Below are 14516 nucleotides of genomic sequence, written 5' to 3'. Positions count from 1 at the left end.
CTTGGATTGGAGCTGATGTCAAAGATTCATAGACTTTTACAATCTTGGGTTGGTGGGTATATAAAGACCTCTGGGGTCCCTCTGAATACACCCTCTCCATGGCAGCCCCCATGAAGCAGCCTAATACTGAGCTGACTGCTTTGGGAAATCTTAGTATACTCCCCAGAGCTCTAGCTTCCTATATAAGGTTGTCCAACAAATCCTCCTCTGTAGTAGGGAACAGCTAAAAATAGCCCAGATGTATATCCATGGACAATGGAATATTTTACAGCAATAAAAAGGAATAAGAAAACACTGTAGTACTAAAATAAAATTACCTCCAAGATATAATCATATTACAACCATAAAGCTAAGATGATGCGTAATTTGTAGAATGCATAAAATATTTCTAGAAAGCTGTGGGGAGGGGAAATTGGTGCCTGGTAGAAAGGGGTGGAAGACTTATAAACTTCTTTGCATCTTCTGATTTGAATCACATGAATGTATTCCCTGACGGAAAAATAACTTTGTTTTAAATTAAAATGCCCCGATTTCAAAACCTGCGTTGGGTTTTTGTTTCTGTATCTGTGACTCTTAAAATCTAAGATTTGTTTTCTATTTTCCATGGGTACCTCAATTTCCCTTCCTTGACAAAAAGAACTGTTTGTCCCTTCTTCATTTGATTTTATAATAAACTTGCTGCTGGCTTTAAGTTCAATTGCCCGACATGCAATAAAGCATCCAAGCATCCAATAAAGTCAGCATAAAAGATAGCTTCTTCCTGACATTTAAAAACACTCAGCTTTCATGCCTCTGGCTCCCCCGCATCCCCAATCTAAGGCTGCCAGATCCTTCTTTTGGTGCCCTGTCCAAATACATCATAGTCACACAACGGTCATGTCTGAGACATTTTTCCAGGGACGTTAGGGTCCAGTACTTCACAAACACCTAGTTAGAACTGATCCCCTATCCTTCAAGCTAAAACTTCCTTCTTTAGCTAATCACATCTCAAGAACAACCGAGATCTTACATTTATGAGTAATCAATTTCTCAGCAAGTATTACTGTAGCTAAAATAGGTGTATTATATTCCATACTTCATGTTCCAATAACTTTTCATGAATGGGAGGTGCAGGAGGCCTGGGAATCTCACCCTGCAGTGCCCCCTACTGGTCATTTTGAGAAGCGGCTAAAAGGGAATGAGGGGAAGGGCACTGGCTTTCTAGACGGTGCTGTGGGAATAATCTACATGGGAGGGTTTTGTTTTATTTCCATACACCTTTCAAATTGGGTATCATTTTGGTCCATATGCCATCCTGGTTACAAGCTTACAGAGAATGTCTGTGACTCACGTTGGTGAAGACCCAGTGTCAACAGAAGGGAAAGGCACTTCCACCTCCAGGGAAAGTAGAAGAGGACCCTCTAAGGAGGGACGCAGAGTGCCTTGAATCTCCACAGGCACTGCCCCGCCTCACTCCTGGCCCTAGACGGGGTGGCCACAACTGGACATAGTGTGAGTTTCATCTGCCAGAAACTATGCTGAATTTCTGTTGGATTTTTTTCCCTCTCATGAATTTTCCGTCTCTTTCAACACGCAGATAATTCTGGGAGAGTTAACTGCCTTGGTTTTGCATTTGTTTTAATGAGATTTCCTTGAAGCAGATTAGTTTTGTCTGACAACTAGTGAAAAACAACTTAGTTTGGAGTTAGATGGGACTAAAAGAGTTAAGACTTTTATTAAGGAGTTTGGGACATGGACAAGGGAAGCCCAAAGGCCTCCAGGTATCCAAGGGAAGCAGAAGGATCCTGAAGGAAGTGCCTACAGTCCTGGCCATGAGAACACTTAACCTTATCTTGGTGAGGCAGGATGTTCAAATGGGACTCTTCCCATCTTAACATTTTGGCCATGCCCCAAAGCTGAGACAACAGATGTCAAGGCCTTCTCTTCAGGATTTGGAAGGAAGTGACCAAAAACATTGTTCTTCCAGTGGGAGCCCACCATGCACCTCCTGACAATATTAAAGAAATATAGAATTCATCAGGAAGACAGAAGTTAGGAGGTAGTTGGGATTTTCTCTGAAGAGAGTTATGGGTGTCCAAGAGTCCCCAAGGACAAGGAGAAGGTGGTGCTTCCCCCTCCTAATGCCAAGAGGGCTCTTCAAGAGGGCAACTTGGAGAGTTTTCTGTTTGTTCCCTGGAGATTGTGGACTAATACCTGACTTGTCCCTCTAGTGTTGAAGATGAGAAGCTGGCTGGAATGGCTACCCGGTAGCAAAGAGGCAGAATGAAGGGAACAGCCAGCCTTTCCAGCGTTGAGTGGGAAACAGACATCCACAGAGTTCTCACTAGGCAACTGGAAACCCCATGGAAGAGAACCAGACTCTGGTTATCTTAAATGGATCCCCTGGAGGGATAAGGTGACCTCAACAGAGAGACAGACTGCCAGGAGCCAGGGGCTGAGGGGAGAGCCACAGATGTCCAACTGCAGGAGTAACTGCCCACATTAAGGGAATTGCATGTAGAAAAATGCTAAGACCAGAGTCCCTGAAAACTCACTGCAAACTCCCTCTGCCCACCAAGAGTAAGCACTAACACTGCATCATCCAAGCCGCCTCAGTGGCAGGTTACTACTGTCCTGCCAAACAGGACTTTCCCAGCCCCTTCACCTTCCCTTTCACCTCCACCTCCATCCAGGGCAGCAGAGTGAGTGGTGCAGAAGTAGAATAAGTTAGGGAAAGAGGCCCCAGCCATGCCTTTCCCCAGTTCCACATAGGCTTCAGCCCAGAGAGCCTGCGCTAAGGAAAAGGAAAAGCTTGGCTTCACCCGAACTTTGCAACCACTGTGATTATTCATTTATTTATCATTAAAAGAGAAAGAGAAACCTAGGCTCAGATCCCAGAATACCACTGCAGTTTGGTAATGATGCTGGAATACATTTTGTGTATGCCTATAGGTGGATCAAAAAACAAAAGACAAACTCATGAGACCCCATGAGACATCCAATTTAATCTTCTAGGAAATAGGACTTTGGAAGCATAACGACTAATATTTAAATGGCACCCTACAAACCACATTCGCATACATTAGTAGTACATTTAATTCCCATAATAATCCCCATTTCAAAGATGAGAGAAATCAAGGTTCAGAGAACTAACTTGCCCCAGGATCAAGCACACTAGTGAGGGAATTTGAACCTAACCTATCTGACTTCAGGCTACTGACTCTGAAAACCATTTGTAAAACTCAGTCTGTAGTTTTGTGGGAAATTTCTGAAAATTTCAATGGATAAAAAGTGTTAATGCCCCCCCCCATGCCCCACCAAAATTCATGTATTGAAATCCTCAACCCCAAGGTGATGGTATTAGGAGGTGGATCTTTGAAAGGTGATGGTATTAGGAGGTGGATCTTTGAAAGGTGATTAGGTCCCTTATAATGGGATTATTGCCTTTATAAAAGAGTCCTAAGTGAGATCTCTTGTCCCTCCTGCCATGTGGAGTTACAGCAAGACCATCCATCCATGAACCAGGAAATGGGCCTCCACAAGACACCAAATCTGCCACTGCATTGATCTTGGACTTCTCAGTTTCCTGAGAAATAAGAAATTTCTGTTGTTTCTAAGCCACCCAGTCTATAGTAGTTTGTTACAGCAGGCTGAATAAACTAAGACACAAAGAATCTCATGTTTTATTTCCTAGCTACTAATCCATAAATGTAACCTACTGGTTAACTATTAGATGCCTAACCCACCAGCCAATAAATACCCCTTTAAAACTAGCCTAAAAATATTGATTTTCTTGTGCTTTCTTGAATACCCTAAAACACATTTTTCCTTGAGAAGCGGTCAGCTTCAACTATCTAAAGAGAACTAGAAGATCCCTTTTACCTGGTCAAGCTCTTGACCTCTAATCCTGCCCATCCAGTCTCTCGATAATTTCACTGCACAGGCATATGTGACATCCTGTGTGCCGCCTTTGTCCATAACCCACAACCCACAGTAGGCTGCGGTGGTTCCTCAAAGCTGAGACAGGGTACTTTCATTCTAACAAATCCCAGCACGTGCTCCCCTAACATGTCTGTTTTACTAATTTTACATTATATACAATTTTTCATTTTAACCTAAAACAAAGCTTTCAGTTTTTCTCAAATAGCATGGCAGGTTTCATTAAATCAGATTATTGCCCAGTTCCCCCTTCTCTTTCATCAAAAGAAGGGAAGATAGAAGCAGAAGAAAAGTAGAAACAGTCCAAGGCAGTAATATAGAAAAGTGAAAAAATGTAAAGGAAGTTTAACTCTCATCCCTCCTCCTAGAGATCCAAGGTCTCAGAGACAAAACAGCAGCTTTTCTTTTTGCACCTCACACATTGAGAGAGACTAGACTTCACTTCCTGGCAGCCCTTTCCATTCCCATTTCACAGCAACGGCTGTAAACACAGCATTTCTATCTTAGTTACACCAACCTTTTGAGTTCTGAGCAGAGCACTAAAGACTCACGATGTGTTTAAGGCCAAGGTCGCTTGGGGACCAAGATAGAGAACCCAGAAACATGTTTGGAACTTCAAAAATGCTGGGGAGGTTGGGAGGCCTAGGAAGTCGGGGTGCAGGATTCACTGCAGTTGCCTCCATCCCCACCGTCCCACCACTAGCCCTAGATAAGCAGACAAGGGTTCCAGTCCTGGCTTTGTCTGGGACCTTGGAATAGCTCTGGCCTGAGATAAGCCTGAGAAGGGCTAGAGTTTGGAATGGTGGGTTTGTCTGCTTCATAGGCGTCCTTAAACCTGGGCCCAGGCATTTTCCTCCTGTCGGCCCCCAAGAGCAAACCCCAAACGAGCTGACTTCCTAGTGCATTGTAAGCACACCTGAGAGAAATCACAAGCATACTCTGAGAACAACCTCGTATGGCAGACGCACCCGAATGTGTTCCGAGATAGGGAATCCGTAAGTCACCAACCCGGAGATTCATTCCTTGTCTGTTAGGAACATCTGAGCCCTCAGGCCGTCCCGTGGAACATTGGCCCTATCGGGGATGGAGGCCCTGAGTTTGGGGGTGGGGAGTGCGGTACATGAAAGCTACCAGGTGGAGATCATTAAGGAGAGGGTGTTAAATGAAAATGCTCTATAAACTGAATGCTGTTTGCAAGCAATTGTGGTTTTCCTGCCCAGCCTGCTGCCACTGGACCATACGTACAGTGGTTATATTGTCCAGCCCACCACCAGTGGATTGTTTCTATAGGTAAGGTGTCCAGCTCGCCACCACTGGACCCTCTCCCCTGTAAGTAAGTCCCAGTAAAACCCCCAAGTCACATTTGCTAGCTCTAGGTCTCTTCTTTGGCCTCTTGAACTTGGTGCCTTCTCTATTGAGGTTAATAGGGGTTCAGCACAACACCTAGGCCTCCAGCACACCTCCCCATCACACCCCCCACCTCTTCTCCCCCATCAGATCCTGATTCTTTCCCTCAGCCTCAGAATTCTGAACCCTGGCCCTATCCTCTAGCTATCAGCCCCAACTCTCGCCCACTGATATTTGAAGGTCTTCTTACCTCTCCTGCAGTTCCCGTTGTTCTCCCATAGATCCTTCTGTGGTCCCTCCATCGGCAAGTTCTTCCACGGCCTCAGAGAAAGACATCACCCTTCAGACTTTGGTTCTTTAGAATTTCATCCTGGTAGCCCCGCCTGTCCTCACCTAGGCTGCACTGATAAAGGTGCTGAGTCAAGCCCCCATGGCCCACCAAGGCAAGTTCTCAGGGCACCCCACCTTCCCAGTTGATCCCAAACCATTCCCTCTCACTCTTGTCTTGCTTACTATAAATCTTGCTTCTGTCTTCAGGCCCTCCATATTAAAGACTTACCCATGCTCTCCTAGCACGGGAACCTCAGCTTTTCCCCACAGTTGGTGTCAACTCCCTGATCAAGCTCAAACACCCCCATAACATGCTTCTATTGTTATCCCCATTTTACAGACACTAAAGTCTGCCAAAGAGAGCTTAGGCTGCTTGCCTAAGGAGTCTGAGTACAGACTCAAAATCTTCCTACACCAGTGGTTCCCAAATTTCAGTGGACATCAGAATCACCTGGAGGGAATCAGATGGCTGGGATTCAATCCCAGAGTTTGAGTCAGTAGGTATAAGATCTGATTATTTGCATTTCTAACAAGTTCTCAGGTGATGCCAATGTTATTGGTCTAGGGACCACACTTTGAGAACCACTCACCTACACTCTTGCTTCTGTACTTTTCACTACACTTTAAATAGGCCAATGAAGTCATAATCATTAGAGGTGAGCCCTAGACACCAGTGTTTTTTAAAAGCTCTCCAGATAATTCAAATGTGCAGGCTGATTTGAGAACTACTACATATAGTCTTGCCAATCAAAGCATACTGACAGCATTAACACCACCTGAGTCCACTCAGACCCTATTACCGGATGGAAGGTCTTGACTGAGTTGTCCAGGTTCTTGGCATGTTGAACAAAGAACGGAATAAAATGCACAAACAAAGCAACAAAAGAATGAAACAATGAAAGACAAACAACAACAACAAAAAGTAACGAACGCACAGATTTATTGAAGCGAAGCTACAATTCACAGAGTGGGAGCAGACTCCAGCAAGTGAAGCAGCACAAGAGCACCCCCCCACCAACAACAATTAGGCTTTTTATTAAGTTGCAAAAGTTTAGTAACTCCCCTAGATGCACTTTAGAGGCCTCCAATTGGTTACACCCTATGAAGGATTGGCCTGTGACCAATTAGAGGCTGAAGTGGAAACTTCTGTCTTGTTATCAGAGGAGCAAGGATGTGGCCTGTTTGCTGCCTAATCTTGCCTAGAACTCGCTGCACCTGCTGTTCTTTCTGTATACCTTAACCCTTGGTTACCCTAATTCCCTGTTCTCCTGCCTCACCCCCAGGTGATTGATATCTCATTAAAGTTTAAGGAACGCTGATAAACACTCTACTGCCTCACAGTTCCTCCCCAGCTGTTCAGCCCTTTAACAGAGATCCCAGGCAATCGCTGTATCAGGTGGGGTTCTACCAGAGAAACAGAACCAGTAGGAGATCTTAGTAAGAGATGTATTCCAAGGAATTAGCTTACAAGATTGTGGGACTGGCTAAGCAAGTCTTAAATCCAAAGGGCAGGCCATCACCCAGGACAGGTTGCAGCTCTCAGGCAAAGGCTGAAGGTGCTGTCCCCAGGCAGAATTCCTTCCACTCTCAGAGATACCTCAGCCTGCTTTTAAGCCCCTTCAACTGATTGAATCAACTCGGATTATTCAGGATAATTATCCCTTACTTAAAGTCAACTGCTATGGACTTTAGTCACATTTACAAAATACCTTCATAGTTTGAATGAATAACTAAGAACTGTAGCTTAGCCTAGCTGACACAAAAAACTGACCATCACAACCACTGAGGTTGCTTGACGTAGTAATAGAGCCCATGGTTGGGTACCTTCTCTTTTATGAACAACCAAAGTAAATAGATCAGGCAGGGGGTGGTGGCTCACGCATGTAACCCCAGCACTTTGAGAGGCCGAGGTGGGTGGATCACTTGAGGTCAGGAGTTTGAGACCACTCCAGGCAACATGGTGAAACTCCGTCTCTACTAAAAATACAAAACTTAGCTGGGCATGGTGGCGCCCGCCTGTAGTCCCAGCTACTCGGGAGGCTGAACCAGGAGAATCGCTTGAACCCAGGAGGCAGAGGCTGCAGTGAGTCAAGATCTTGCCACTGCACTCCAGCCTGGGTGACAGAGTGAGACCCTGTCTCAAAAAAAAAAATAGATCAATATGTCTTTACCTAAGCATTGATTCGTATATTGAGTCAGCTAGTGGCAAGTGATTACTTCCACTTCCTTCAGCTTTCATCACTGACTAGGTGCTCATAGATGACCATAATAAGTAAGCAACAAGAACCTCCTCTTTTTCTAAAAGATCCATCAGCTGATTTAAAACATAAGAAACACTGGTCATATAAGCAATAGAGTGTACTCATCTTTTGTGGATCTGAAGACTATACAAGACTATAGAGCCTATACAGTCTTCAAGCCTGTGCAAATTACAAAAGCTTATTCCCACTTTGAGCTGGACTCTAAATAATGCACCCTCATATTGTACGACATTTTCTAGCAGCCATGTCACATTCTTGGAGTGTTTTGAGCTTGAAAGCTACTGAATAATTCTCCCTGTTAATTCCTAAAAGACTGAATTTCTGCCGGTCTGTTAATTATTTGTTATCTGTTTATTATTTAAACCAAAGTTGGGGCTTCACAGTGCTTCCTTTATTCATTTACACAACAAATATGCTAAGCACACAACACACAGACAAGAAACTCCCAGCCAAGTGGGAGAGCAAAACCATGTGAGATGTCATGTCATAGAGATAAGCACAAAGTAAAAGCCCATTTTGCTAATTTGGGATCATTCTTATAACTTTTAAATTTTTTTCCTTCTGTTTTTAAGTGCATATCTATCTAACCCAGCTTCATCTTAACCACAAATTCGATAGGCACATTTTATTTTTTTGTCCAAATTGTTGCATATATATATATATATATATATTTTTTTTTTTTTTTTGAGATGATGTCTCACTCTGTCACCCAGGCTGGAGTGCATTGGCGCAATCTCGGCTCACTACAACCTCTGCCTCCCGGGTTCAAGCGATTCTCCTGCCTCAGCCTCCTAAGTAGCTGGGACTACAGGCGCACACCACTACGCCCAGCTAATTTTTTGTATTTTAGTAGAGACAGGGTTTCACCGTGTTCCCCAGGCTGGTCGCAAACTCCTGAGCTCAAGCAATCCGCCTGCCTCAGCCTCCCAAAGTACTGGGATTACAGGTGTGAGCCACTGCGCTCGGCTGTTTATATTTTAATAGCATTGGTTGGTACCTCAGAATTGATCCTCTTTGGGTTTGACTGTTTAATTACTGTAGTGGTTTGAATGGTGGCCCCCAAAATGTCAGGTCCATGTCCTCACCCCAGGACCTGTGAATGTGACCCTATTTGGAATAGGGCCTTTGCAGACATAATTAATTGAAGGATCTCAAGATAAGATCATTCTGGATTACCTGTAGGGGTCCTAAATCCAATGACAAGTATCCCAAGAGACACCTAGAGGGGACACAGAGAGGCAGAGATTGGAACTACACAGCCACAAGCCAAAGAATGGCTGTAGCCACCAGAGCTGAAAGAGGCAAGGCAAGATTCTGCCCTAGAGCCTTCCAAGGGAGCTCAGTCCTGCCGACACCTTGTGATATGGTTTGGCTGTGTCCCCACCCAAATCTCATCTTGAATTGTAGCTCCCATAATTCCTATGCATTGTGGGAGGGATCTGGTGGGAGATAATTGAATCATGAGGGTGGTTTCCCCCATACTGTTCTCATGATAGTGAATAAGTTCAAGAGATCTGATGGTTTTATAAGGGAAAACCCCTTTCACTTGGCTCTCATTCCCTCTTGTCTGCCACCATGTAAGACATGCCTTTCACCTTCCTCCTTCTGCCATGATTGTGAGGCCTCCTCAGCCACGTGGAACTATGAGTCCATTAAACCTTTTTCTTCATAAATTACGCAGTCTCAGGGATATCTTTATCAGCAATGTGAAAACAGACTAATACACCTTGATTTCAGACTTCTGGCCTCCAGAATTGTGAGAGAATAAATTCCTGTTGTTATAAGCCACCAAGTTTATGGTCATTCATGACAGAAGCCACAGGAAGCTACCACTACATGTTTAACCACTGCCTGTTTTGTGCCTCCTTGATGGACATATTAGTAGAAGTCAGATGTTGTGTGAAGGAGGCAGCCAAAGGCACATACAGGCCCCAACGACACCTGCTAAAAGGCATGAAGACAGAAATATAAGTGACTACACTCAGGGTCCTTCATAAGAAGCCTGGACTAGCCTGAAGGAAGGAGTGCTGGGCTAATGGTGAGCAGTCAGCTTCAAGAGGAGAGCTGGAGATGGCAGGAGTTTGGACTTGATTTGATCCAAGGGGCAGCCTTAGGCTTTTGATTAAAGCCAGGTATTTTAATGGTTAAATTGGAAATAATATGCAGTATGGATGAGGATGTGGGCAGGGAGGGTAGTTTCTGAAAGAAGGCTGTCTCAAGATTCCAGGTATTAGATTAAGGCTGTGTCAAAGGAAGAATCCACGAGAATTAACACATTATAGAATTTCAAGGTAACAAATCCAATGTCAAACCTCAGAATACAAAAAAAAAAAAAAAAAAAAAAAAAAGGGAATGGCTCTGTCCAAACTGGAAATACTAGAACAAAAATTTAGTTTGAATGACAGTTTAACCAGTGACCATTTGAACATCTGATGCCTGCCCCTTGCTGGCACATACACAAGTCACTACTCCCTTACTCCTTCCACCTTTTCCCTGCAGGTTTCCCTTTGCAACTAGCAGTCACTGTCACTGGGCCTCTCAATAACCACAAAGTAACCCTGGTGCAGTCATGAGAATAAGCTCTGACCCATGTGGCCAGCTGCTTGATGTGCAGCAGGTACAATGAAACTCAAACAGATGAGGCTCAATTTGCTCCTCCTCTCTCTGCTAATGAGATTTTCATGAGAACTTAAATTTTGGGAGAGTGGGGGTGGTGCCTGAATGTCATTGAATTGGTAGATGTTTTAGCCCAATAAAATGAAGAGATGTAAGAAGAAACAGGTTAGCAGGCAGATGGGGAGGGGGGCAGGCATAAGCTGTACCCACGGATATCTGTCAAAGACATTTCTTCTAGGCTAAACAATTTTTAGCTTCAGTTTTGTTAAAAGCACAAAGTAGTCCATTATGGTCAATAATCCATTTAAAAAAGACAATGCAGTGAAAGTTCTAGGATTGAATCTGACTCAAAATCAAGATCAGTAGCTGGGACAGAACTGTACAAGGTTGGGGGACACACACTCACTGAGAACGTTAAGTACTAAGAATCAAGATATAATGGGTTAAATCCTTTCAGAAATGTGTATTGGGCATCTGCTATGTGCTAATCCCTGTTCTAGATGCGGGGTATAGAGTGGTAAACAAGAGAGACTTATCCTCCACCTCCTTACATGGCTTGCCTAAGGGTGAGCTGAAAATGAAAGCAACATAACCTCATAATCCAGTCAAAAGGACCCAAATGTTGTTATGTCTGTGAGATAAGCAGGATGTAGTCACATAAAAATATTAATGAAATGCAAAAGATATAAAGGAGACTGTAACCTCAATTACATCTTAGCAGCATGAGGTAATAGTGCTCTCAGAAGTGGATGTTTCCTTTTTAAAAGGAATTCAAGGACCTTTGAGATGATAGAAGAGTTCTGTATCCTGATTGTGATGGTGAACACACAAATCCACACATGATAAAATTGCATAGAACTATTCACACACACCCAAATAAGTGCATGTAAAACTGGTGAAATCTGCAAAAGATCTGTGGATTGCACCAATGTCGATTTCCTGGCTTGATATTGTACTCTAGTTAGGCAAGATGTGACCATCAGGGGAAATGAATTAAGGGTGTACAGCACCTCTCTGAACCATTCTGGCAGCCCGCTGTGAATCTATGGCTATTTCAAAATAAAAAGATTTTTTTAAGGAATTTGAGATTAAGGAATGTTATAATTGTGACTATGATCCACCCAGGACAGAAGGTGTCTGATTCTGTGACCGCTGTCAGAGTTCTAGACACAGCCCTGGAAGGAGACAGGGTAATCCATCCAGCTTCCTCAGCGTCCTAGAAACAAGTCTCCTCCTATGTAGCCCCTTTAACTATCCCAAGGATCCCACACCAGAGGCACACGTAAAAACCTATGGCAAATTCTGGACTCCAGCTCAGGAAATTCCTCTAGATGCCTCCCCAGGGCCAGCTTGAAGTCTCCTCATCACACACGCTTCTCGATTCTCTTGGCTTCTCGCCTTGGCTCCCTCGTGGCTTGTTGCCCAGGGTGGGGCTAGTAATGGTGCCCCAGACTCTTGGCACGGACCTGAGACTTCATGGGGCAAGACTTGGTCCTCACTCCTCAGCTCCAAGTTCTGACGTGCCTCTGAAAAATCAGGCTGAGGCCGTGTGACCTGGAGCCCAGAAAAAGTAATGATGTCCCCTGTTTCTTTACCCCTCCAATCCAATGAATATTTGTTACTGTCTTTGTTCAGGTTGTATTCTCAGCTAGCAACAATTAATCAATGATTTGGACTTTCCAGTAGATTCATTCACTGGGAGACAGTGATCAGAGAAAATAACTAATATTTATTATCATAGTTATTATACCCGTCATTGTAAAGAAATCCATTTCCACTCTGGTTTCAGCATGATTTAAGGCAGTCCCTCAGTACAGTATAGCAGTTATGACTCCAGAGCCAGGCTGCCTAGGTTTAAATCCTGGCTCTGTCCACACTTGCTCTGAAACCTTATATACTGCCACTTACTTGCTATGGGACCTCAGGCAAAAACCTCATTTCTCTGAGGCACTTTGTTTCCTCATCTGTAAAGTGGGATAATTAACAGAGCCTACCTCATAGGGCTGTTGAGAACATTAAATTGAGTAATACATCTAAAGTACTTCAAGTAGTGCCTACCTGCAGTAAGGGTTATATGGTAGTTATTATTACTGCCTGGAAATTAATAAAATGTTGAAGACTGTAAAACTAAGAGACAGTCCTGTACCTATAAGGACTGAGTTAACCTTAAGCCCTGCCTCACTAGCAGACCCAAACTGAGAAATGGGCCAGCTTCTGAGACTTCTCTTGCCCCCAAGTCCCTATAGAATTGGTATTTGTTCTGCTTGGTGAGTTTTTAAAAAGGGCCACAAACCAATGCTAAGTTTTGCCCTTCAATATTAAAATCATCTGGCAAGTGATTCCGGGCAGAGAAACAACCTGCTGGGAGTCCATACAGACCTGTTGCTGCACTGACTCACCCATGGAATAAGAGTTGCAAAAACAGTCCATGTAAAGGTCTCTGAAAATATCTCAGGTAGCAGTGTTTTGACACAAGAACTGCTTGGGAAAGAAGCACAGTCAGTGAATACTTCGCATGGGACTAGGAGAAGTGAAACTGTTCTAGGCTCTATGATAACAGATCAACCAACTATTCCAGCAAAGTTGACCAAAGAAACTAACAAACTAATCATTTCATTCAATTAACTTGCCAGTTTAGTGAAAGATTCAGTTAACTTTGTGTTCAATTCCATCAAAAGTATTAAACATGTTTTGCTATGATCACAAGCTTTACCTGTAGCTCACTTGACAAAAAATAAAAATGACAGTTCACCCAGAGAAACATACAAGAGTTAGAAACTGGCTATCCATTTCGCAAACTTACCAAAACCAAAAATTAAGTTTGTATGGAAAGAGCTTAGAAAGTCAAGCTATAGTACCTGTCAATATCATTAAAATCTGGTTGCCCTAAAATGTGATTCTGGCTAAGCTGAAAGAAAAAAAAAGGAAAAGACATACCTTAAAAGCTGATCACAACACAATTAATAAATACCAAAGTAATGGCTGTATTTGAACAGGTGATGGGGTAATTAGGCAGGGAAAGTTGCTTGGGGCTGATTCCGACTGATTCCATTAAGTCAACCGGTGAAGTAATACTGCTGTTTCTCTGGAGACACAAGACATCTCTGAAGACCTCTTTTATTTTCCCTACCATGGGTCCCTGGGCCCCTGGAGGAGTTCCAAATGCAAAAATCCTACATCCATACTTTGCACAGATTTCAGAAGTTGGCAAAATAAAACCAGAGATTTTTTTAAAATGACACAATCTCAAGGATCAATAGAACTACTAATAGAAGACCAAGACCTAATAGAATTCTCCTAATTGTCCATTCGTGGAAATGTTATTAGAAGTGGGGTGGGGGGTTGGAGAATGGAGCTGGAACACGAAAGTACCAAATAACAGCCAATATTTGTTGGGTGCTTACGATGAGGCAGGCATGCTTCTAAGCGCTCCTGTGCATTAATTTATCTAATTCTCAGGAGAGTGGTGTTATCAGTTCCATTTCACAGATGAGGAAAACTGAGATGCAAAAAGATTAAGCATCCTCCCGAAGATCCACAGTGAATAAGTGGCAGAGTTGGGATATTTTATCCAGGCAGTATGGCATCAGAGTTTATTTAGTTCAATACTACACTATGAGGCCAAACAGAAGACCCTCCCTTAAACAACGCACCATGGGGCCAGATGAATCCATTGTGACCCGATCAGCTTAGACGTACCTCCAGCAACAGTGGAGGTACATCTAAGAGCATGGGGCCAGTGTTTGAAAAGATGCAGGCACTGGGACCTGTGGAGCAAACCCAATGACATCTCTTTTTTAAATGTATTTTATTGTCTTAAAATGAATTAAGTGTACAATATATTATTGTTGACTATAGGTACAATGTTGCACAACAGATCTGAGAACTCATTTGTCTTGTTAACTAAACTTTTATGCCCAGTGATTAGTAATCCTCATTTCCCTCTTCCCCCAGCCCCTATTAATTACCGTACTACTCTTTGATTCTTTGAATTTGACTATTTTAGATATCTCATACAAGTGGAATCTTCTGTGACTGGCTCAT

At 43.3% G+C, this 14516-nt stretch overlaps 1 protein-coding gene across 1 annotated transcript in view; it reads right to left on the bottom strand.

Annotated features, from left to right (window-relative positions):
• LOC134730853 (uncharacterized) overlaps positions 1-14204 on the bottom strand; it is a 310307-nt gene extending 296103 nt beyond the window's left edge. The window contains exons 1-3 of the mRNA XM_063606531.1: positions 14172-14204; positions 13331-13380; positions 5516-5586 (exon numbers count right to left, since the gene is read on the bottom strand). Of these exons, the coding sequence (XP_063462601.1) occupies positions 5516-5586; positions 13331-13380; positions 14172-14204 (154 nt within the window). The remainder of the gene's footprint in view (positions 1-5515; positions 5587-13330; positions 13381-14171) is intronic.
• Positions 14205-14516: the final 312 nt, after the last annotated feature.

This window comes from Pan paniscus, chromosome 7 (assembly GCF_029289425.2).
Source record: "Pan paniscus chromosome 7, NHGRI_mPanPan1-v2.0_pri, whole genome shotgun sequence".
Lineage (NCBI taxonomy): Eukaryota > Metazoa > Chordata > Mammalia > Primates > Hominidae > Pan > Pan paniscus.
This window is presented reverse-complemented; position numbering and strand designations above follow the sequence as displayed.